At 40.1% G+C, this 26,443-nt stretch overlaps 1 protein-coding gene across 1 annotated transcript in view; it reads right to left on the reverse strand.

Annotated features, from left to right (window-relative positions):
- MSL2 (MSL complex subunit 2) overlaps positions 1 to 17,957 on the reverse strand; it is a 28,035-nt gene extending 10,078 nt beyond the window's left edge. The window contains exon 1 of the mRNA XM_016224349.2: positions 16,932 to 17,957. Within this exon, the coding sequence (XP_016079835.1) occupies positions 16,932 to 17,073 (142 nt within the window). The 5' untranslated portion in view covers positions 17,074 to 17,957. The remainder of the gene's footprint in view (positions 1 to 16,931) is intronic.
- Between the last annotated feature and the right edge of the window lie 8,486 nt (positions 17,958 to 26,443).

Below are 26,443 nucleotides of genomic sequence, written 5' to 3' on the forward strand. Positions count from 1 at the left end.
AAAAGAGGTATCATAAAAGACACATTTCAACATACTAACTCAATAAAATAAGCTTTCCATCACAGCCTAAATTTGCTTCCCAGCAAATGGACTCACATCAAAAATAATTAGAAAACAAAAAGCTACCAGAAATAGAGCTCTAATGCAAGAGGAGGAAAGGATTAAAGTGACAAAACTTCACTTGCTAAAATGGAATAATTACATTACATGAGATTCTCTTAAAATCATTACTAAAGTAAAGAAGCTTAAAAAAAAAGTAGAACTAATTATCTTAAAATGCTAAAAAAAGTAGAGTTCTTTTTTTTTAATATCTCATTGATTTCAGAGAGGGAGGAAGGAAGAGGGAGAGAGAGGTAGAAACATCAATGATGAGTCATTGATCGGCTGCTTCCTGCACACCCCACACTGGGGATCGAGCCACAACCTGGGCATGTCCCTGACTGGGAATCGAACCTCAGTCTCCTGGATCACAGGCCGATGCTCAACCTCTGAGGCGTGCCCAGCCGGGCTAGAGTTTTTAAATAGGACTTTTTCCAGGTTAACTTAGGCTATTGGTTCTAACACCAATTTCCTCAGCAACTGCTATTGCATAAAATAATTTACTTTTTCCAGCTGTTCTTTTCCAATTGGCCCAGGTATCTTTACTGACCACCTAAGTATATCTATAGTCAAATATACAGAAAGAAATATAAAAGAAAGGGGGGGGGGTTGGTTAACAGCAAAAAGAATTCTGTTACCAACCAAATCACACTGCTCTGAAGCTTTTGGATCCATGAAAGGATGGTAGCTTAAGCAGTGACAAAACACTTGATTGAATGATGACAAGCGGCACCCTTGATCTTGGAAAGGCACTCTCAAATGTTGCAGACGGAAAATCTTCAAATATTTTTATCAGGAATGTAGTATTGTGTTCTGCTAGGCAAATACTTGCTGCAACATTGGGGAGAGACTTTTTTTTTAATAAAGACTCAATCTAACTATGTTTGTTTCAAATATACTTCAGATGTTTCCATTCTCTACAATTAGGACCAAAAGAGAAAAAAAATCTTGCCTGGCCTTAGCCAGTTTGGCTCAGTGGTTAAAGGATCGGCCCTCAGACTGAAGAGTCGCAGATTCGATTCCAGCCAACGGCATGTACCTCGGTTGCAGGCTCAATCCCCAGTCCAGGTCAAGGTGTGTGCAGAAGGCAACTAACTGATGTCTCTCTCTCCCTCCCCCTTCCACTCTCTCTGAAAAGCAATGGTAAAAACATCCTCCAGTGAGGACTTAAAAAAGAAAAATCTGCCTGGCCAGGCGTGGCTCAGCGGTTGAGCATCCACCTAGGATCCAGGAGATCACAGTTCAGTTCCTGGTCAGGGCACATGCCCGGGGTTGCGGGCTCAATCCCCAGTCGGGGGCGTGCAGGAGGCAGCCGATCAGTGATGACTCTCTCATTCACTGATGTTTCTATCTCTCTCTCTCTCCTCCTTTCCTCTCTCTGAAATCAATAAAGAATAAATAAATAGAAAGGGAAGGAGGGAGGGAGAAAGAGAGAAAGAGAGAAAGAGAGAAAGAGAGAAAGAGGAGAGGGAGGGAGGGAGGGAGGGAGGGATCTTCCCATATTTAAAATTTTCTCAAGTAGAGTTAAGAAAGTCAATAAAAACGTGTGAGCCTGGTCTCAAACGGGTTTGGGGTGGGAGACAACCTTTAACCCTTTGCGGTCGTATTAAATTTTGACATGGGTGTCGTACTGGTCGGAATTAAGAGCTTTCAGAGAAATTATGAACTGATACATGAATGAACAGAGTTAAGATTCGTACGGTTCCTTGCTGTGGTGGCTGAGAGCAGACATACGACCGGAACGGTAAAAAAGCTTTGGTGGCCGAGAGTAGACAAACGACCGCAAAGGGTTAATTTACAAAAGGTAATAAATATGAAACAACAGAAACACTTAACAATGAATGATGAGAAAAGAGGCCAATTAAATGTGAAGATCTTTGTTCAACATGTTTGAGTAGGTATTCTTTTTGTTCCATCCCCAAACATGTCCTAATGATGAATTTTTGGCACTGTACAAATTAACCATTTCCTTTCATTATATTACATGATTCTAATTTTTCAACATTTACCTGGACATTTCTCATAAACATGAATAACTGGAAGATGTTAAGTCTTTTAAAGTATAGCAAATCTATTACAAATCAAAAGAAATTTTAAGGTTCATCAGTGTTGAAAATTAGGTTCCTAGCACTCAAACTCTTAGGAGAGGTTAATGTGCTGAAAGTTTATCAAGGGAGTAAGAAAGGGGCAGAGGATGACCCCATAGGGAGCTCTGAAGGTAGGTTAGGATGGCTCTTCAGGGTTGTCCTATGTTAAGCAAGGGAGTCAGGTCTTTAATGGACTGGTCTTTGGACATAGGCTACTCTCAGGAAGGGAATATGAGCTTGGGTAAGTGACTCTCTTCCACCAAGGAAAATTTCCAGGGAGGTCTGACAGCCCCAGCAACACTCCCAGTAACCAAGAAAATTAAGTCCTTTAGAATAATGTAAGGCCTTTCAGAATCTAGCCCCCATCTAACTCCCACCCAAATATTTAGTACCATTAAACTTTCTCCACAAACTCTATTCTCCACTATCACCTACCACTGACCACTCTAAAACATGCAACGCTTACTCATTCCTCTGTGATTTGCTCTTCCCGGAATGTCCTTCTTCCTTCCTTGCATGGTAAGCTGTTTATTCTGTAAGAATTAACTCAAATATGACCTCCAAGAGGAAGCCTTCCTTAATTCCTGCCCCAAGTTTGTTCAAAAAGCACTATGCACATTCTCCTATAACAGCACTTATCACACCATACTGTCACCATTCACTTCTTCAGGGCCAGAAACTTATTTATCTCTGTATCTTTAAACCAGTGTTGGCACATAAGCCAGCACTTAATATGAGCGTACAATGAATAAATCATAAAAAGCACATTAGAATTGAGAGTGACCCTGGAAAGCAACTAGTTCCATGGTGAGATTTAAATCAAGAGGGATGTTCATAAGATTACATAGCTAGTTACTAGCAATGAGAAATAGAAGCTGAGTATTCTTTCTAGTTATTTCTAGTATTCTTTCTAGTTATCCGACACCATCCCTACCTCTGCTATTACGTCCACAGCATCCACTGAGACAATTTTAGCTTCTTTCCACTTATGAAAAAGAATGGCTGAAATTGGGCCATAGCAGAAGCAATAATTAATGAAAAGATTTAAAACCTTTTGGGGGGAAAGAAAAAGCCACGGGTACTGGCAATAATGGATAGTGAGTTGGGCAGGAAGAGTGAAAGGAAGTGGAGGATGGATGCTCAATAATAGTTTTGTGAAGGTCAGGAAACCTTTACTGCACAGAAACTGAACCTGCAAGAGGCCTGCCTGGATTCTCTACACACAACGACAATTTTTAAAGTTTATCTTAAATGTTTTAATTGAACATGTATACTATAGCATTATACCATATTCTTTGTAAAGAGTCCAACAAAAAAGACTCAGTCTACATACCAGCCTAATTTACAGCATCAGAAATCTTAACTAAAGACTGTAAGACTGTACGTGTGCACTAAATGTGTACACATTTATAATGTATATGTGTAAAACAAGTAAATATATACATTCTTAAACACATGATTAGGATGAGCTCATTTTCGTAAGCGATGTCATTTCAGTTAACATTACTTATTCATCTTATTGCTACGACTTTTTCTAGCTGTTGCAATAAACTGATGCTGATCAACCCCAATATATACATACACCCTATTCTTGTGATAAGAGAATAACTATACTGAATCTGAGTCATAATCCATTCTGCCTAGATTTCAGTCTCCAACAGCAATATTAAGGCACATAGAGAGTGGGAAAATAAACTTCTACTGATGCCAAAAGCCTGACACAGGGCCCGAACAATAATCCTTCAGCAATCCAATCTACTGATCTAGATATTCCCATTCTCCACCTTTTCCAAAAGAAGAGTTCATTGTTTAGGCTATCTTCATTTAAGAAAACATTTCTCTGCCCGGCTAGGATCCAGGTGATCGGGATTCGATTCCTGGTCAGGGCACATGCCGGGGTTGCAGGCTCGAGGGAAGCGTGCAGGAGGCAGCCGATCAATGACTCTCACCATCATTGATGTTTCTATCTCTCTCTCTCCCTCTCCTTTCCTCTCTCTGAAATCAATAAAGATATATTTTTTTTTTTTAAAAAAGAAAACATTTCTCTTTCCTCAATCGCTTAATTTCTGGGGCCCAGCTGAATGCCAAGCACTGGGCTAAACTGCCACTGCCATTTAACAAGGGAGTTTCCAACCTTTTTTATATCTCTGAATTTCAGAACCAAAATTACATTCCAAAATAAAATATGTTTTCAAACAATAACTAGTAAGATATCTCCTATATACATATACACATGGAAATAATCTGGACTCAGCTAAGAACAAAAATGACACCACCACAGAAAGATCATGTGTCACCAAATGGGCACAAACAAATTAACTATTTTTGGACAATTAAAACCCTTCTTTTTAAGCTTGTTTTTAGTCTTGTAAAACCTGTGCCCAATACAAATTTTGAGGATATGTGCTGAAATCTAAACCTCTTAAAAATCTTTCCATTAGGCAAATTTCATGAGTATGAGTGCTACTATAATAGTAAGTTCAAGTCAAAGAAAAATGAATCTGAGATGAAAGAACCCTCCTAAGAAGACAGCACCATTTTCCTTTTGGTAGGGCTTCATAACCCAGGTCTGTTTTTCTTCCTCAAATTTTAGATTGAGCAGCCCTAAAATATATTCCTTTAAACTTCCACACAAGTTTATTAGTAGCAAACCAAAAAGCAAATACATGCCTCAAAAAATCAACAGGTCCAAATGACAAATTAAGGTTTCAAAGAAATTAGTACTTCTCTAAATATTTAAGCAGCTATGCCCCAAACCACCATTATCCCCTGATCACCTGGATTCCAAGGCCTGTAAACTTTCCTTTAAAATATCTAGCACAAATAATCATAACAGAAAAATACGCATTTTATAAAAACTAAGAAAGGGAATAACATGATAGATCTGCATTAATCACTAAAAACAGTGATACATTATTCAACCACTTGACCAAGTAATTATTTTAAAGTACATTACATCACTTTAAATAACTAATTACTATTATATACTGGAAAACCAGTCATAACTAAATACGTATGCCAGGAGAGTGAAGGATGAAAAAAAGACACAAAAATCTATGTTTCCAGTTTGGGAAAAGGAATACCACTAGTTTGCTGAGAAATGAAAATTAATAAACACTGAAACTTTAAAAAGTATAAATGTTACTCAAGCCAAGTTGTTTACCAAACATCTGAATGGTTAAACTTTAGAGTTTCTTTAATTTTTATGTCTTTGGTTAACCTAAAACTATTAAAAATACTTTCTAGTACTCTTGGTGATATCAACTGTTCATATAAGGTAAGCTTCTTCAGTCAGCTACCATTATAAACTAAAAAACCAAACACTCACCATAGATTATTAAATGAATGATGTATACCACCTCAGACCCACAACATATTCAAACTCGAGATGCCTCATTTCATATTCTAGTAAGAATTTTTTTAAAATGCCAGATGCTTATCTTAATAATTATGGAGGGTAGCCCTTTATGGAGTGTCTTGTGGTTATAGAGCACTTATGTAATATTTTATTATTTTCATATTTTCACAAAGCAATGATAGTCTCATTAAATTATTACCAATAAGACAAGAAGGGCTGGTCAATTAGGCACAATTAACTTGATTCATAGCTGAACAAACATTTAATCAAATCAAAATAAATCTAGATCCAAATATCCCAAACTGGTGTTCACTGAACCAGAAAGCATTTACAGGTTTGCTTTAATACCCTCTTAGAGAATCATCCCAAAATATATCAGTGTTTTAAAGCTGAACACTACAGCTGTCAAGAAACTTGATTAGTATGGCATTGCTTAAATTTACTGGCACACTTTTTTTTTAAGTGTACTTATTAACCTCACATGAGGAATATACCAAGACAGCACAGCACTACTCTCATCCAGGGGTTAGTATTAGAATCACCTATGTGGCCTACTCCAGAAATAACTGATGTCTGGAGATTCTGCCCAAGAATGTGTATGGTTAAAAAGTTTAAAATTAAATAAAATTAAAAATGTCACAGCAGCTAGTGGCTACTGTATGGGACAGCACAGGTTTAGAATATAATCTGACTCTGCTTCTAGACAAAACGGAATTATGAGATTTACTCTCCCACCTGAAACAACAAAAAAACTGGACAAAACAATGGTTTTCAGATATTGGGCAACAGAGAGCATAGAACAGTGATCCCTGAGATGGGAAACAAACAAGCTAAGCCCCACAACAGCCCCAATTTACTGCTTGTAGATCATTTTTAGGCTGCAGCACAAGGAAGGAGAGCCCGGACAAAACCTAGTGGTCTCCCTAAATTGAGAAGACAGAATTGGGTGACTAAGGCAGCTGGACTTTTCAGGGCAGAGTACTAGAGATGAGAGAACTGCACAGAGAAAGAGGTCCAGAAATTTAGACAAGGTCCCTTTCAGATCTTCAGTTAAGTATCGATTAGCACATGCACATGAGGAAACTACCCCAGCCTAAACAAAGAACCCCCAGGAAAGGAGCAAAGTGAAAATCCCAATATAATTCAGAGGCAGCAGAATAATTCCTAATCCCAACACCTAGAATGAGAAGCATAATTTACAAGGCATCAGGCAGAAGAGTCAGAAAATTCTTGCTCAGTAGTGCAGAAAAATTAGCCCCTAAATGCTGCTTTGGTCCCACCTAATAAAAACTAAAGCCTCAAAAGGATCAAACTGTCTCCAAGCAACATAACCTGGTCCCAAAAACAAAGTTCAAAAATACTTACAGTACAAAAATGTCTATCAACAAGGTAAAATTTTACAGACAATGTAAAGTCACAATATCCGGCATTCAATCAAAATCAATGAGGCATGCAAAGAAGCAGGAAAATATCACCCAGAAAAAGCAGAAAAACCAAACAGCAACAACCTAGAAATGATAGATGAATTAGAACAGAATATTAAAAATTAAAATTATTACAACTATATTCCATGTGTTCAAAATTGTTTTATACACTTAGCAATAACAGACGTTCAAAATGCATGAAGCAAAAACTGATAAAACTCCAAAAAGAAAATGACAAAACCAAAATTATAGATTTCAACACCTCTCAAAAATGGACAAAACTAATAGAAAATCAGTAAAAAGAGAGAAGATTTGCATACTAACAAGCAACTCATGAAAATGTTTTAGCTAACCAGAAACACTGTGAACCAACAACTGCCAAATAAGTAAAGCAATCCTGATTTTTATCCAGGTAAGAAGGGTTCACAAAATAATTCAAGATCCCAATAACAGAATTCTATGGTTCAAAACAGTGTCTAGAGCATGAGACCTTACAAAATTTTCTACTTCTGAGGATTGCAAATCGCAGTGTCAAGAGGAGCATGCAGGTCAAGTTTAAAAAAACAAAACACACACACACACACCAGTGACAAAGGCTGGGAGGGATCCAAGGGCAAACTGCAAAGGGCTTGATTATCTAGAGTCAATGATGCCATGCCATGAGGGAATGTACACCTACTGTTGCCAAACCTTACAATTTTCTAGGCGGTGCCTAAAGTCTGGATTTTTTATGTGAAGGCTAGATTTTAAAATTCTGACCAACAAATTCTGTAAATTTTTGATCAAGCTAAAAAAAATGCCTGGGGGCCAAATTCACTACCAAATCTCTGCTCTAGTTCAATTAAATGAAACTAAGAGAAACTAAATAATTTGTTCAAGTCATCAGACAATCCCATCTGGTAACATCTAAAAAACTGTGGACATGGACACAAAAGTACACACTTTTAGAAGAAACTGAGACCAGAACACTTCCAGGACAGGTAACCTAGTGATGCCTATCTTCTCAGGGAAGATGAAAACTGTCTTCCATCAGTTGTAAAGGTAAAATTTTATCAAAGCCTTTCTGAATTGTTCCAGAGGACGGACGGGTGTGCGTGCACACGCACACACACACACACACACAACACACAATCAGCAGGAGACAACTGTAAAAAAGGAGACTTGGGTAAATTGAAAGCAAGAACTTTCTAAAGAAACCAACTTTCCTAAACAAAGTTCTTTTTGAAAAGTTGTCGAATTTGCAGAGTAGAATTTAGCTCCCTAACCCAGAGATATTCAGAAAAGGCTTGGATGAACTTTCAAGAATATCACAGAAAGGATTATTTGATGTGAAGAAACAGCTGTATGATATATGATCCTTTCTGCCCAAGGCTTTATAAGTTCTCATCATGAAGAATAACCTAGTATTATCTTCCTTGTAAGTCCTATGTAAAAATTGAGCTGGTAAGCTCATTGATACCATATAGAGAGATCCCTGAGTCAGCCCACAGCTTCTGGTAAATATGACATAGTTATGACATACATCCTATGTCAGATCCTTAATTTGTTCAGTCACAGGCTGGACAACTCACTGATTAACTGTAGAGGGGATTCAGAAATCCATCACAAGGATGCCTGAATTGGAATGCCTCTTTCTAACCCTACATTCCTATATTATATATGGCCAGAGTCTTAGATATCAGAACATCAGGCAGGGATTTAAACGTCAAGGCAAAGACATTTGGGAGGGTTGGTAGGGGGTCAAAAGTCCTTAGGTTGTTATACCCTAGACTGACTACCCCCACTTTAGGTATCCCTTTAAATATTGCATAAAGAATTTTTAAACCACTCAACTTTGCCAGAAAACATAACTGATTTCCAAGTTTTAGACCAGACAACATTTTAAGTGCACATTTTCTGTAGGTTATAACAAAGAAAATAGACAAGTGTTTACTGACAACTTAAGTCAGCACACAAAAAATACACTGGATATAAAACTAGATTAAAACAGCTTGAGAAAACCAGATATTCCAACTCTTCAAAGATTCAAGAATATCTCTGGAGTAAAAGGGTAATGAATGAAAGCAATTCTGCTAAAATATTATGGACTGAGTCAGAACAAAAAAAAAGATGATAAAATAGCCAGATATACAGTAATGAAGGTGAAAAAAAGTCTAAATTAATTTCCTGACAAGGGAACAAAAAAATAATAATCTTCAGAAGAGAAAAGGCAGAGTAACAGAAATTAAATGGATAAGAAGTCATAAGTGATTGTTAGACACAGAAAAATGTAAGAGAAATTTGTATAAGAATTTTGAAATACCACTTTTTTTTAAAAAAATATATCTTTATTGATTTCAGAGAGAGGAAAGGAGAGGGAGAGAGATAGATAGAAACATCAATGATGAGAGAATCATTGATCGAGCCCGCAACCCGGGCATGTGCCCTGACTGGGAATCGAACCCCGATTGCCTGGATCCTAGGTCAACGCTCAACCGCTGAGCCACACCCGGCTGGGCGAAATACCACGTTTTAAAATAAAAGATAAAATTTAGAAAGTACATCAGAACTCACAAAAACAAATTTAAATGAATCATACATAAAAGTAGCTAAGTGGACTCTGAGGGCTGTGTAAACTGAGAGAAGCCAATACAATAAGGCATTAACCAACTAATGAAGGCATGCTTATTGATGTTATCAATATGAGTGCTGGCATATGCACATACACACACAAATGAAAAAAACAAGGAAGGCAAAGAAAGGAGAACTGGATGCTCAAATTAATTTGAGACACTGAAAACCACAACCCCAAGATTCAGAAGATATGTTGTTTTACTATATCGAATAGTATATAAATTTATTTTAAAATCAAAGTTTCCAGGGAAGGGCATACAAAATTTTAGACTATTTTTTTATCCTTTCCTAATCATATTTTCAATATTTCCTCATTAACCCAACCCCTAACCACCATCACATTATTCAATATTGTCTCAGCCTTCTCTTCATTCTCCTCAGGCCTACACCTGATCTGCTCTAATTCCTATGGTAACTGCAACCTCTCCTAACCACCTGACCTCTCACAAAATCCCATACCAAACTGCTAAATCCCTGAAGAATATTTTAATTGGGCTGTCCTTACATTATTTCAAACCAGCCTATCTAAATTCTTCATGTCCTTCCAAAATCAATGTCCTTCCTGACTTCATTTCTGGTATGAACCTTTGACTCCAATTTTTCCCATGCATCTGTATTAAACTGCTAGGTTCTGTCAGTTCTTAAATATAATTCAGTACATTTTATCAAGTATATACTATGTGAAAGCACTGTGCTACATATTTTTATAAATCTTAGACTAGGAAATATCTCATTTAATTTATTCATAGTGAAATATACCAAACCATGACAAAGTATACATACAGTACGCATCAAAGAATTAAAGTGTTATGAGAACCATAAGCAAGACAAAAATTTCCCTTAGCATTATCTATGTTGTTCCCTTATCACTGCCACCACTATTCAGTAATCAATCCCATATTCTACCCCTAAATCAAATCAATCTTTTCTAAAACAGAATTTCAATTACATCACTCTCCTACTTAAAATGTCATTTCTCAAATGCTTACAACAGTGATTTGTAAATCCCCTGCCCCATGTCAAGATGGGAGGGAGGGGTGAATGCAGATTACAAGACTCTGCCCAAAGAAATTCCAATTCAATCAGTCTGATGTGATAACTGGGAATCTGAATTTTAACAATCCCTTTAGATGATCTGATTTTGGCAGCTTAGAGAACAAGTCTTTTTTTAAATTTTATCAATTTCAGAGAAGGAGAGGGGGGAAGGGAGAGAAAGAGAGAACATCAGTTTTGTTGTTTCACTTATTTATGCATTCACTGGTTGATTCTTCTATGTATCCTGACCAGGATGGAACCTGCAACCTTGTTGTATTGGGACAATGCTCTAACAGAGCTACCCAGCCAAGGCTAGAACACTTTGAAAAAAGCCCTAGCTGGTTTGGCACAGTGGTTAGCCCATCGGCCTGCAGACTGAAGGGTCCAGGGTTCGATTTTGGCCACAGACACGTACCTTGGCTGCAGGCTCGATCCCTAGCCCCTGTGGGGGTGCATGCGGGAGACAACAATAGATGTCTCCCCCTCACACAGATGTTTCTCTCTCTCTTTCTCCCTTCCACTCTCTCTGAAAAGCAATGGAAAAAAATATCCTCGGGTAAGGATTTAAAAAAAAATAAAAAATAAATCTACAAAATAAATTCAAATTCCTTAGCCTGGCATAAAGCTCCCCACACAAAAGGCCCCTGCATAGAAACTATAGGGTAAGGGGTCTTTCCCCTTCATGGAGAAAAACTTGATTTTCTACAGCCTCAACAAACCAACTGTTCTTCCCTCAAACCTTATGGAAAATGAACAACTAACTTCACTATTCCTCTTGGTCCCACTCCAAGCCCCATACTTCCTAGATCTCACTAGACTGAAACAGTTTCTCCTGCCTAATACTATGGTACCATAAAGCCTGCCTTGAACCATTATTCAAACTAGTATTATTAACTTTTTAGAATTAATTTTTACAATACTAAAAGAAGAAACTGTAAAAAGGAGATTTTTCTTAGGGAAAAAAACACAGTTAAATAAATGAGTGGAAGACAAGAAATGTATCTAACAGGCAAATTACTAACTACTGCTCTTCCTTAACAGCCCATTAAATAAATGCTCCCTAAAGAATTCTTCCCGTATCAGAGAGAACAGAAGACCTTAAGTGCCCCCCCGCCGCCAAAAAACTGGTAAACCAAACTCTGCTTTAACACTAACCAGGTTTACTTAAATGTTGAACAGCTACTCAATAACGAATTATATGAAGGGAAATAATTCATTTATGGCTAATTTCTAAAATTTTTACATGGGCAATAAAGTTAACTTATAAATGGTTCTATTATGATGCTTGAGATTTGGTATAATATTAAGTGCCTCTAATAATTGCTGGTTTACTTATCTGTCTTCCCCATAACACTAAGCAACATATAGGTAAGGGCCATGTGTCTTATTCATTTTTTATTCCAACACTTATCACAGGGGATTAATAAAGATGTAATGAGTGAAATAAGGTTTCAAGATAAAAAATTATTGTGATTCGCCCTGTCCAGTGTGGCTCAGTTGATTGGGAGTATTGTCCTGTCTACCGCAAGGGTACAGGTTTGATACTCAATAGGGGCACATGCCTAAGGTTGGAGGTTCATTCCCCAGTCAGGGCACGTGCAGAAGCCAACCAATCGATGTTCTCTCTCTCTCTCTCTCTCTCTCTCTACAATCAATAAGCATATCCTCAGGTGAGGGAAAAAAAAGACAGTGATTCTTCAAAAAGGATATAAAAATGACCAATGAGCATCTGATCAACGTCACTAATCACTACAGAAATGCAAATCAAAGTCACAATGAGGTATCACCTTTCTCTCATTAGAATGGCTATCAAAACTAAAAAAAAAACAAAAACAAAAACAGAAAATACAAGTATTGTCAAGGATGTGAAGAATTTAAACCCTTAATCTGTTGGTAGGAGTAAAAAATGGTGCAACCACTGTGGAAACAGTATAGAGGTTTCTCAAAAAATTATAAATAGAAGACCATAGGACCTAGGTGTCCCACTTCTGGGTATATACCCAAAAGAATCGAAAGCAGGGTCTCTTAAGAGTTATTTACATTGTGATGCTCCTAGCAACACTATTCACAATAGCAAAGAGGTAGAAGCAACTCATATGTCCATCCTGGGTGAGTAGATTAACTAAGTATAACATATACATACAATAGATTATTATTAGGCCTTAATGAAGAATGAAATCCTGTTATGGGCTACAACACAGATGAACCTTGAGGACAGAATGCTAAGTGAAATAAGCCAGTCAACAAAAAGACAAACACTATATGATTCTACTTATATGAGGTACCTAGAGAAGTCAAAGACAGAAAGAATGGTAGTTGTAGGGATTGATGGGAAGGAAGAAATGGGTGACTGGTTGATGAGTATAGAGTTTCGGATGTTCAAGATAAAAAAATTCTGGAAATCTGTTTCACAACAATACAAATATACTTAACATTACTGAATTGTACACTTAATGATTAAAATGGCCCTAGCCGGTTTGGCTAAGTGGTTAGAGTGTCGGTCTGCGGACTGAAGGGTCCCAGGTTGAATTTTGGCCAAGGGCACATACCTTGGTTGCAGGCTCGATCCCTGGCCCCAGTCTGGGGACTTTGAGGAGGCAATCAATCAAAGTCTCTCTCACTCTCTCCCCCCCCCGCCCCACTCTCTAAAAAGCAATGGAAAAAAATCCTTGGGTAAGGATTAAAAAATAAATAAAAATAAAAACACCAAGAAAATATTCATGTGCCTGAGTAGAGATTTGATCTTGATTAGTTTACAGGACCCCAAATATCTGAGAGTAAAAGTTTTCCATTCAACACGTCCTTCCAACTCTAACAGGATTGGATTCTACACATCAAACCTGTTATATCATTTGAGAACTTACAAGTTTAATGAAAAATTTTAAATCCCTAGGACAGAATTTATCAAGTTCCATGCCATTAAAAGAAAAGAAATTATACTTCCTAGTAAGTGATAAAGCATGTCCCAATATTTAGAGAAAGGGGGGAAAACTGACACAAAAAGTAATACCCACAGTAATTTCTGTTTCTGTGGCCTAGAAGTACAGTAATTCCCTGGAGCGTTGCTATCCCATTCACTAGAAGCTTCAGAAGGTGTAAATATTTACAAGGCAACTGAAAAACAGTGATAATAAGCTAATTAACATTTCAAAGAGTAAGCAAAATGTGTAGCTCCAGAGAATAGTCTTAGGGTGACATTAATTGACCAGACAGTTCAGTCTCTTCTCTCACCTCCTCCTCCTCCCTCTCTCTACTTGTGCACAAGAGTGGGATATTAAGCACATAATATGTGCCAGACACCAAGTTCATGGACTTGTTCTCATGGGATCAAAACGTTTTCCCCACTTAAAAATAAACCCACATATAATATAATCTGGAAGAACAAACTTGAAGGTATAATCATCACCCTTTTGTAGATAAAGGAAGTTGAGGCAAAAAGTTAAAGTAACTTATCGACACAAAATTAGAAGAACCAAGATTTGAACCTAACTGCAGTTTGTAAGCCTTTTACTTTCCCTCCATCACCTCCTCTCACTTTCTTCCTAGCCTCATAAACACCTACATGTAAGTCACTGGATAGGAGAGAAAGGATAAGGCAGGAGGAACACAGAAATGCACAAAAAAATAGTTATTTTCCCTAATGTATCAGAAGAATTAGATATAAAAAGTGCACTGACAAAAAAATAAAACAACAAAAAAACTGCACTGAAAGTTTTAAGTGCCTATGACTGGAACAAAGGGTTACAGAGGTTCAAAGGACAGAGATAACTTTTTACTGGGAAAAGAGGAAGAAAATACAAAGCATGTATGTATGTTTTAAAATGCAAAAACATCAACTTGGCTGAAGCAGAGCAATTATGTAAGAGACGGTTGAATATAGGCTGAAAAAGTAGGATTGGATCAGATGTTGGAGGGCCTGTTGAAACAAACTCCCTATTTACAGCACCAAGACAGAATTATACTTTACCTTTACATATTATCGTCATGAAAGAAGACTGCACATGCCCTAGTAATTTGAATGAGTTTATTATGTTTTTCAACTAAGAAAGAGTCTAGCACCTGATACAAAGTGTATTAAATGCTGGATCTCACTTCAAATAACTGATTTTTTCCTATCTGTTGATAACCACAGACTACAAGGGGGGGGGGGGGCTGAAGCTACATCCAGACTGCTGAAATTTTATGTGAACTACTCAGTTATAAGGAAGTAGAATCCACAAATCTTTTCCATAGGATGGTGGGGAGGGAAGCTGAACATGAAGGAATAATTACAAAGCTCCACTGTCAGAAAAATTCCCCTTGTGTTGCCAATACTGGTTTAAAATAAAAAAGCGCTACAGTTGAGGGCTTTTTAAATATATTTTTATCTTTTTTTTTTAATCCTCACCCAAGGATATTTTTTCCACTGCTTTTCAAAGAGAGTGGAAGGGGCAGAGATAGGGAGAAACATCAATGTGAAAGAGACACATCAATTGGTTGTCTCCCGCACGTGCCCGGACCAAGCCTGCAACTGAGGTAGTGCACGCTTGATCAGAATCGAACCTGAGCCTTCAGGCCGAGGGTTGATGCTCTAACCATGGAGCCAAATCTGCTAGGGCTGTAGTTTTATCTTTAATGTCATTTTTTAAAAATCCAGGTTAGAATCTGGGCAATTAGATCAAAACTATCCAGAAGCTATTTATAAGAACTTAAAATCCAAGCATCTACGCAATTCAAAACTACCAAGTCCCCCTTAGAGAGCTAAATCCCATCCACCTAGTAAAAATGAGACTTACCAAATCTTCAAGTGTTACCTGGATACTGACATCATTCTCTACTACTGTTCTATCTAGCAGGCCAGGGTGGTGGGCTGCCTATGTCCTCTCTTTCCCCTACATCATCTCCATGATCATCACCACAGCAATTCCCCCAAACTCCCCAAAAAAAGGTTTGTAGAGAAGGAAGATATGGCAGCTCCATTTCCTCAGTCCACAAACTATCAAAAGCTGTTAAGAATAAAAAAAGCACTCCATAAAAATTGGGAATGGGGTAAGAGGGTATCTTGAAACCAATCAAATTCTTATGCTTACATTAGCAAAATTTAAGCACAAAAGAAATTTTGAATCTAGCCCAAAACTCTCATTTTTTTATATTAAGAAACTAAGGCCCAGGGCAGTTAAGTGATTTGCCCAGGGCAAGTGCTTCTCTATAAAGGTGTTAAGTGTCACCAGTCACAGTAGAACTTAATCACATTCTAACACAGTTACTTAAATTTTTATGAGATTAAGTACCTGGTGTGCAAAAAACCACAATCTTCACCCCTTCTGCACTCCAGTGCCATGACCCAGAGCTATACAGTAAATGCAGAATGAATCTCAAATGAATATAGTCACAAAATTACTCCTTTTATCTAACTTAAGACCATGTGAAAGCCTGAAATGCCTAAATTTCTCAAGTTCTGACTAAACAAGTGAGTGGATCAAAACCTCAAAATTTTTGGCTGAATAAAAATATGCTTTTTTGGGGTCAGTTGCCCTTTCCTTTGTATTAACGTTTTCGTCTAGTTTTGTGGGGGCTTTTTCTTTTTTGTAATAATTATACGTGCACAGTTAATCCAAATGATCACTTTCGAGACATTTCCATTTATTAGACAACTTTTGCATTTCTCAAAAATAATCTGAAAATATCTTCCCCAGCACAAATTAGTATTTTTTAACAAAAAATCCCTAAAATAACCCCTGCCAGGCCACAATACGTTAAAGCCACATAGTAAGAAACGTAATCCTGTAAAAATCCCACTAGCTTAAAAGCACTTAGTACCCCATCAAGTATTCCCTGGCTCACTGTTTACTGTATGTCAAAGCACTTGTGGAAGAACCTGGGGGAAAGTTCCGCACCGAGTTAACTAGCTGTGGGCGCGTCACATTATACCAGCACCCACACATAACACCAGTTTGAGGAAATGCAAACACGCCACATGTACATGTTTTAACCAGATTTAACTAAGGTAGGTATTAAATCAACTCTTGTACCGAAGGTTTAAAAAAAAAAAAAAAAAGCGGCAGGATGCATGCGTATTTCACGTCGTTTAAAAAACCATCACCAGAAATGCTAAGGAACTGACCTAAGGCGAAGTAAACAGTTTCGAACGAACGATTCTGTCTTTCTGAAAAGCCGGACGAAAGTCCTTTGGCGAGTTTCGAAACTAATGATTGTATACTACTGCACAAATAACAAAAGCTTAATACAAACAACTATCATGTCGTCGAATACCATTGCCCAGATGATTTTTTTAAAAAAACAAGCCTCAAAAGGGAACAATAAAAAGCGTCTCACCGCAAACACAGCACGAGAGGGACTGTCGGAAGTAAGGCAAGAGCCTGTTAATCTCGGTAAACGCCTTGGGGTCTCCGGGGTCGTAGTTGAGCACTAAGCGGCTCGCGGAAATGTAGAGAGCAGTAGCATTCACGGGGTTCATTGCAGACACTTCGACACCGTTGGCTCCCGGTTGAAAAAAAATTCCGGATCCAACTTTGTGAGCAGCCAGGGAACAATGGCGAATTTGCAACAATTCGGAGGAAATGTGAGCAGAACCACTGGCCAAAGTAGAAACCAAAATCCGTGCAAGTTCGCGAGGCTGAAGCAATCCTCCCACACATGGGGCCTTGGCGCCCCTCCTCCGTCCCTGAGACTTGCAGACCAAAAAACAGAGAAACCAGCGTTCGAGTTTGTCCCGGGCGGCCGCGGGGCGCAGAACGTGGCGGCTTCGACGCTCGGGCCGCGACTCAGTTCAGTCTAGCCCCGCGGCTCCGCGGGCGGCCTTCGCTCCAGCTGCATCTCCGGACGCGGAGGTATCTCCTCAGGTCGAGCTGGGCGGGAGCAGGCCCCGGCCCGGTCCAAGGGGCGGGCACGCTTCTCACCGGCTGCAGGGCCCCTACTCCATCACAGCGCCGGGCGCGGAGGCAGCGGCGACAGCAAGGACGACAGCTCCGGCGTCAGCTTCCTCGATCTAGTGCACGAAGCCGCAGCGGCTACGAATGTTGCTGTTGCGGCTGGCCGAGGCCGCCGCCACTCTCTCCATATCGGACGCGGAGCCCGACAGTGCCTGGCTCTCCGCCCCGGCGGTTACAGCCCCGCTGTTCCCTGAGGTGTGTACGCGGGAAAGTCCGTCCCGCAGCCGATAGAGGAGGGCCGGGGAGGAAGTGCGCGGGCCGGCGGCGGCCGACCAGCGGCGGGAGGGGGCGGGGAGCAGGCCCGGTCGGGCCGCGGCGGCGCCCCTCGCTCCTCAGTCGCTCACTCCGAGGTCACCAGGCGCAAGCGCCGCCCCTCACTGCCCGGCCATCTTCTCCCCGCTGCACATACGGACACCGCCTCCGCCAAGCGCGACGGCCGCCGCCGCCCACGGAGCCCGCCAGCGAGCGCTCACACAGCCAGGCCCCGCCGCCGCCCAGCGCAGAGCAGGCCCCGCCGCAGGCCCCTCCCCCCGTGCCTCGCCGCCCTCACCCCGACTCCACGCGCCACTCTAGCTCGGTAGGGCCCGGGTTGCTGCGACCTTAGTGGATCCCGCGGGCTGTGCGGTGCCCCAAGCCCTGCCGAAGACGACGACCGTTACCCCAACGGGCAAAGCCACTGTCATCCCCGAGACTCCCCCGCCGCCGTCCTCGCTGGCGCTCACACGCATGCGCAGAGCACACTCTCACCCCTCCCCCCGCCCTTTCCTTTCCCTTCGCTTCCCTTTTCCCTTGCTTCTCCTCCAAGAGCCCCCTCCACACCCTCCCAGAGCTACCGGCTCGCTGAGCGCGTGCGCATTCCACTACCCAGCTCCACCGCCTTTCGCCCTTTACGCGTGCGCTTTGACCGCCCACCCAGAAAACCGGATAAACACATCGACCAGCTCTCGCCAGCCCCTCCCGCTGCCAACCCACCCTGGGTTCATTGCGCATGCCCAGCTCTCCGATGACGGCACTCAGAACAGAGCATGCTCTATGAGAGCCTTCCGCTCTCTCCGCCCCCACCCCCACGCGCTCTCAGATTCCCTCGGGCTTGTGGGCTGTGGTGAAACCTCCGTCAGTTGACCCCATCCTTCCCTGGACCGGGCTTAGGCTTCCAGCACTACACTGCTTCCTCCGCGCCCGCCAAAGCCCAGGCCCGACTAGATCGCGCCATGTGGCGCTCCGCCCTGGCTCCAACTCAGCCGCTCCTCACCCCGACTGACCACGACTGGAGGAAATTGCCCCGCACAGCCCCAAGTCCCGCCCTCGCGGCCTTTATCTCGGAACTGGGCTCCTGGACCACGGAAATGTCAGGCGCCGCCGCAGCTCGCTAACCCGCGCCGAGCGGGGAAGGCCGGCTGCGACCGACGTGGCTGCAAGCCCAGCAGGCGTTCGCGCGGCCTCGGCGAGGTTAGGGCGGCGGCCTAAGGGCTCTGCGGCCCCGGCCGGCGCTCCGTGCGCGGCGGGGTGGACCCAACGCCCGCTCCCGCCGGTCAGCGCCGGGCTTCCCACGGCCTCCGGTGCAGGGAGCCCGGCGAAAGCCAGCGGCGCGGCCTTGCAGCGGCGCCGGCCAGCACCGCCCCGAGCTCCTGCTGGAACAGCCCAGTTTGAAAAGTGAACCCCCTTTTTAGCTCGGGTGACAGGCCGAGCCCTTCTATGTAAATCAATATCTTAAAGAATCCATGGTCCTACGTTAAAACGAACCCAAATCCTTGAAAGTATTATCTGTTTTTAAACAAGCTTTTGCCTGAGGTTTTTTTCAGGAGAGGAAGGACTCTGAGATATAAACACGTAAACATCTAACTTAACCTGATTTCCTTCCGCTGTAAAAGTACAAAACCTTCTTTGAGTAGCACAAGTAGAAGCACAGCATTTATCTCTGGACACACCAAAGTTGTTCAGCATTTTTTGCACCTAGTAGATGCTCTGCAAGTTTACAAAGTGAAATTTATAATGTATGTTAATTTTAGGGTCTTGTCACTTAGAGTAGAAATCAATATTAAGAGATTGAGGGACCCGGTATAAACCTCTGATGTGTAAATCCTATTACCATTTGAAAACAGGTTTTTTTCTTTATAAGACCTAGCATATTATCAACAAGTATTAAGCAATAAGGATCTAACTTCCTACTTTTGTTAAGCAGCAAAGCAGCAAAACTATTAAAGTTGAACAAAATTTGGTTGTCTTGTATCTGGAAAACGGAAAATATTCTAAAATTCACTCTCATTCTTAAAAACCCCATCTTCCTTTTTTTTTTTTTTTTTTTTTTGAGATTTTTTCTAAGCTCCCCTTCAGCTAAAACTGTTATAATGTACAGTTCTATTTTTTTTTCCAAACTCTAAGGTCTTCTTTCACAACACACATGTTGTTCTTCCCCAAAGGAGCAGCAAGAATAAAATAATCAGCACTGTTTTCCATTCAGGCAGCATAAATTAGCAGTCATCCCAGAAAATTGATTACTTGCAGGGCCTTAACCTTGCTGATTTTCTCATAACTGTATTTTTTTTTAACCTCTTGAGATGTGCACAACCCAAATTAAGACTAATTTCATTGATGGTTCATTTGCGGGAGTGGGGGGGAGGCTTAAGCCAGTCCTTTTTTAGCTTATGAAAGTGTTTTAACAGGTAATAGGCTATGTCACTTAGGGACAAAGCATTTCTACACTTAAGTATATTCCGTGTCTAATAATTATTTGGTTGCTTGAATCTTGCCAAAAAAAACAACTGAACTGTTTATAGAAAATAAAGTGTTTGGCAGTACATACTGTATGATTTCATTTATGTTAGGTACACAGGCAAATTATAGTGCTAGAAGTCATGATAACGATTACCTTTAATTGGGAATATGAGTGGGAAGGGCCATGAGGTTGCTTCTGGGCTGCTTGTCATGTACTTTTCCTGATCTGGGTTGTGGTTACACTGGTGTGATTACTTTGTGAAAATTCATCTAGTTGCATATTTGTGTTTAGTGCACTTTTCTCTATATGTGCTTTACTTCAATAAATATTATTTAAAAATAAAAATAAAGTGTTAGGATCAAATATTTAGGAGAAATCTTATACAACTCAAATCCCTTAATCTATCAACATAATTTTTTATATTTTATGCTTAATGATTATTTGGAAGTAAAAGTGTTAGTGTTGCCAGATCTAGCAAAAATACAAGATGCCAGTTTAAAATTTTTTAACAAAATTTTTATTTTAGAAGTTTTTAATTTACAGAATTATTACACAGACACTTCAAATAGTCTAGTATATTCTACACCAAATTTCCCCTATTGTTAATACAATAGTATGGTACATTTGTCACAATTAAGGAACCAATAGTAATACACATGATTAACTAAACTCCATATTTTATTTCTATTCAGTTTTTCTTTAATGTCCTTTTCCTGATGTAGGATCCTATCCAGGACCTACAACATTTAATCATGTCTCCTTAGGGTCCTCTTGGCATCCATTTAAATTTTCATTCAGACAGATGTTTCCTTCTAATTGTATTTCCTACCCATTTTGAATTAAAACTCATTTCTATACTCCAATATTGCCAAGTGCTTACCTCTTTGAATGCACTTAACACAGTACTTGGCAGTTCTTGATTTAGCCCTGTTTTCTCCTCATGATACTATAACTGCTAAAAGGTTGAGGGTTTCTCCCTCTTCCCCTTTTATCATCATTGTCTAGCATAGGGTCTGACATATAATGGGCACCCAGTAATTGTTAAAATAATAATGAATTACTAGAAATGCAATAATGTAAAGAAACCCCCCCAGTACAGTGTTTGGTGCATAATAGGCATGGACAAATGTTTAAATGTTTGCTTTTCCTTGGGGAGAAACATAAAATGTCTTGCAAATTTAAAGACAGTTCTTATCTCAGCTTGATCAATTTCAGTTCTAAAATCCTTAATAAAACCAGAAGTGTGGATTGATTTGAAAACCTCAAAATAATCGATCAACAAGTATTTATTGATTGCACTCTAGCACTTTGGGGGCAATGAAGTAAATACAGAAGTAGTTGTAGTTATGCTTTCAAAGAAAAATGATCAGGCTGGAAGTAAGAGGGACTTTCTGAGAGGTCGGGACCTTTACAAAATTATGAAATAGTTGTTTGCCTTTCCCCTCCTCTTTCACCCTCCTCCGTCCTCTGGCCCTACCTTTTTCTTCCTCCACCAAAAACTGTCTAGAGATAATAATGTTCCCTCTCCCACCTTCCTATGTTGCACTCTCCCTGACTGCCTAGTATCTCCACTCCATTGCCTTCACCATGATAGCCATCAAATATGGAAGGAATGGTTGTGTCCCCTCCAAATTTAAATTCTAACCCCCAGTGAGGTGATATTAGGAGGTGGGGGCCTTTGGGAGATAATTAGATCACGAGGGTGAAGCCCTCATAAATGAAATTAGTGCTTTTATGAAAGAGACCCCAGAGAGCTCTCATTCTCTCTGCCATGTGAGGATATAAGAAGTCACCCATCTTCATCTGAGAAGAGAACCTCACCAGACAACCATCCTGGCCTCAGATTTCCGGCGTCCAGAACTATGAGAAATAAATGTTTGTTGTTTAAACCACCCAGTTGATGGTATTGCAATAGCAGCCCAAGCTGACGAAGACACCATCCCTATCAAATTTTAACAAGTGTTTAATATACTGTCATTGTGAAAAGAAATCAATCTAATTAACTTCAATCTAACCTAATCTAAACTCACAACAAATCTTTGGAGACTGGCAAGAGCAAATACAATTTCACAGGGAGCAGTAAATCAGATGAAATTGAATCAGAGCCTCATCCAGACCAGTCCTTCTATTCTTTCTGACTAGTCCTCTCTGTTACCACCTCCCTCTCCCATTTTCTGCTCTTTAGCTGTGGTCATATCTCCCCAACCCTCAGTCCTAGAGCCCCTCTAAAAGAATCACTTCCCTTTGCATATCAATTCCTATTGATATTTTTCTATGACATTTTTTTCAAATCAGTACCTCTCTCCATTCATTTCACCCAAAAACATTTACTTAGCAACTCCAGCACTCATTTATTTTATATATCAAATATTATAATTACCTTCAGCTTCTTCATCCCTAACTCTAGCATACACAAAGCATCTTGCTTTAGTGATCATCCGCCTAGCACAGTGCCAGACACATATTAATGCACCCATTAAGTGTTAGTGTTTTTATTCCCTAAGATACTTTCAACATGATTCAAATGCCTGTTAAATTTGTCCATTCATTTATGCAACCAACATTTATTTCCAGTTATATGCCTGGCATTCAGAATACAAAAATGAATCATTCAACAGTTTCCAGCCCTCAAAGAGTCCACAGTCTAGTTGGGGTGGCAGTTATGTACACGGCTAATTTACAATTCAGAGTGCTGAGGATTTAAGGATGCAGTTGATGCAAGCCTAAAGAGTCTCAACAGATATCTCTGTTATGTTATGGGTTTAAACAATCTTGTGCGGACTTTGCTAAGAAAATAACTGCAATTATTCATAGCATTGTTTCTAAGGGAAATGTGTTCTGCATTCCAAACAATTTATAATTGAATTTTTGGAACACAGCCCATTTGTCCCTGGGGGTTGTCTATTTCTCCATTACTTGAGATCCCTATTGGTCTTCAAAAAAAAAAAAAAAAATTATTGACTTTATTGGGGTGACATTGTTTAACCATATTATACAGGTTTCAGGTGCACAATTCTATAATACACCATCTGTATATTGCATTGTGTGTTCCCCACCCCAAGTCAAGTCTCCTTCCATCACCACGTACCCCCTTTTATCCTCTTGTACATCCCCCCACCCCATTTCCCTCTGGAAATCGTCATACTGTTGTCTGTGTCTATGAGGTTTTTTCTTTGTTTAATCCCTTCACCTTTTCACCCAGCCCTCCAAATGCCTCTCCTCAAACAGCTGCCGGTCTGTTCTCTGTATCTATGAGTCTGTTTTTATTTTCTTTGTTAGTTTATTTTGTTCATTAGATTCCACATGTAAGTGAAATTATATGGAACTTGTTTTACTCTGACTGGCTTATTTCCCTTAGCATGATACTCTCCAGGTTCATCCATGCTGTCCCAAAAGGTAAGATTTTCTCTTTTATATGGCCGTGTAGTATTCCACTGTGTAAATGGACCACAGCTTTTTTATCTACTCATCCACTGGTTGGGCTGCTTCCAAATCTTGGCTATGGTAAATAATGCTGCAGTACATCAGTGTTTCCAGTTTCTCTGGATATATCCCCAAAGTGGGATTACTGGGTCATGAGGCAGTTCAATTTTTAATTTTTTTAATTGATTTTTAGAGAGAGAGGAAGGGAGAGGGAGAGAAGCATCCATGTGAGAGGGAAATATCGATTGGCTGCCTCCTGCATGCCCCCTACTGGGGATCAAGCCCAAAACCTGGGCATGTGCCCTGATGATGCCCAGCTACTGAGCCACATTGGTCAGGGCCCATTTTTAATTTTTTTAGGTAGCTCCATATTGCTTTCCACAGTGGCTGCACCAATCTGCATTCCCACCAACAGTGCACAAGGGTTTTCTTTTCTCCACATCCTCATCAACACTTTTGTTTATTGATTTTTGGATGATAGCCATTCTGATAGGTGTAAGATAATATCTCATTGTGGTTTTCATTTGCATCTCTCTGATCATTACTGGCACTAAGCATCTTTTCGTATGTCTATTGGCCATCTGTATGTCCTCTTTGGAGAAGTGTCTATTTAGATCCTTTGCCCATTTTTTAATTGAATTGTTTGGTGTTTTGGTGTTGAGTTGTATAAGTTCTTTATAAATCTTGGATATTAACACATTATCAGATGTATCATTGGCGAATATGTTTTCCCATTCAGTGGGTTCCCTTTTCATTTTGTTGATGGTTTCTTTTGCTGTGCAAAAACTTTTTAGTTTGATGTAGTCCCACTTGATTATTTTTCTTTTGTTTCCGTTGACTGAGGAGACATATCAGAAAAAATATTGCTACAAGAAATGTCTGAAATTTTACTGCCTATGTTTTTCTTCTAGGATTTTTATGGTTTCAAGTCTGACATTTAAGTCTTTAATCCATTTTGAGTTTATTCTTATATATGGTGTAAGAAGGTGGTCTAGTTTAATTTTTTTTGCATGTAGTTGTCCAATTTTCCCAACACCATTTATTGAATAGCCTATCTTTACCCCATTGCATGTTTTTGCCACCTTTGTCAAATATTAATTGACCATAAAGGCATGAGTTCATTTCTGGACTCTCTATTCTTTCCTATTGACCTATATGTCTGTTTTTATGCCAATACCATTCTGTTTTGATTACTGTGGCCTTGTAGTATAGTTTGATATCAGGCAGCATGATTCCTCCAACTTTGTTCTTCTTTCTTAAGATTGCTGTGGCTATTTGGGGTCTTTTGTAGTTCCATATAAATTTTTGGAATATTTTAGTTCTGTAAAATACGTCTTTGATATCTTGATAGGAATTGCATTGACTCTATAGATTGCTTTGGGTATTATGGACATTTTAATGATGTTAATTCTTTCTACCCATGAATAGGGTGTATGCTTCCACTTATTTGTATCTTTTTTTCTTTTTTTTAATCCTCATCAGAGGATATTTTTTCCATTGCTTTTAAGAGAGAGTAGAAGGGAGAGAGAGAGAAAAAAACATGGATGTGAAAGAGGCACATTGATTGGTTGCCTCCTGCATGTGCCCCAATTGCAGCCAGGGATCGAGCCTGCAACTAAGGCAGGCACCCTTGGCCCAAATCAAACCAGGCACCCTTCAGTTCGCATGCCAGTGCTTTAACCACTGAGCAAAAACGGCCAGGGCTATTTGTATCTTCTTCTGTTTCTTTCTTCAGAATTTTATAATTTTCCAAGTACGAGTCTTTTACCTTCTTCGTTAAATTTATTTCTAGGTATTTTTTATGCAATCTTAAATGGGATTGTTTTCTTAGTTTTCCTTTCAGACAGTTTATTATTGCTTCCTATGGGCTGCTTCTGGGCAATGACTGAGTGTGGCAGAGAAACTAAGGCTCATTCCTGGGAGATGCCAGATTCCTCTGACAGGTGACTTGGAGAAATCCCAAACAGCCTTGTCAGAGTTTCCTTAGAACTGCACTGAAGTGTAAGATGCTTCCATCCAATCTTCCTTTCTTCATTTCTTCACTTGGGGGTCAGACTTGCATTGTAGTCTCTACCAGACTCCTTATTTGCCTCCCCATTTTCTCTCATAGACATTTCCTCTAATAAATTTCTTGCACAGATAATCTTGTCTTGCATCCATTTCTCAGGGACCCAGACTAATACAGTGGTACTAGAAGTGGTCCAAGAAAATACGTGGCAAGATAGGAATTTAGACTGGCTCATCTACTGCCCACCAGGCAAAGAGGATGACATCTTGGTTAGTAGGGGGGACTTAGGTAGTTCCTGGCACAAGGTGGTGGCTCAACTGCTAAAGATTTCACCAGTGTTAACCTGAGAAAATGTCCCAGTGGAAGGGAATGCTGTGGTAGATGTGATTATGCAAGCATTTGAAAAACATGGAGGGAACAGTAAAAGTGGATAGTTACTACTAAGCTGTATTGATGTCCTATATTGAAATCATGAGAGACTGAAGGCCATTAACAACAAGCAGTTTTTGGCTAAGTGAGAGAGCCATAAGGCCTTTGGGATAGCTTACAAAGAGACCTTTATCTCAGTCAGGGGAAGGGAATACACAGCTGAGTGGCAGAATGAAGACCTAATTGTTAGAGTAGCAGAGCTCCAGAGACATTAGAATGCTCAGCTAAGGCAGGTCTGGAATGGCCTTCCAAAAGCATTGAAGTACAGTACAGAGGGATCAGTCTGGATGGATGAGGTGCCCTTCTTCAGGACACAGTA

The sequence above is a fragment of the Miniopterus natalensis genome, chromosome 15 (assembly GCF_054644295.1).
Source record: "Miniopterus natalensis isolate mMinNat1 chromosome 15, mMinNat1.hap1, whole genome shotgun sequence".
NCBI lineage: Eukaryota > Metazoa > Chordata > Mammalia > Chiroptera > Miniopteridae > Miniopterus > Miniopterus natalensis.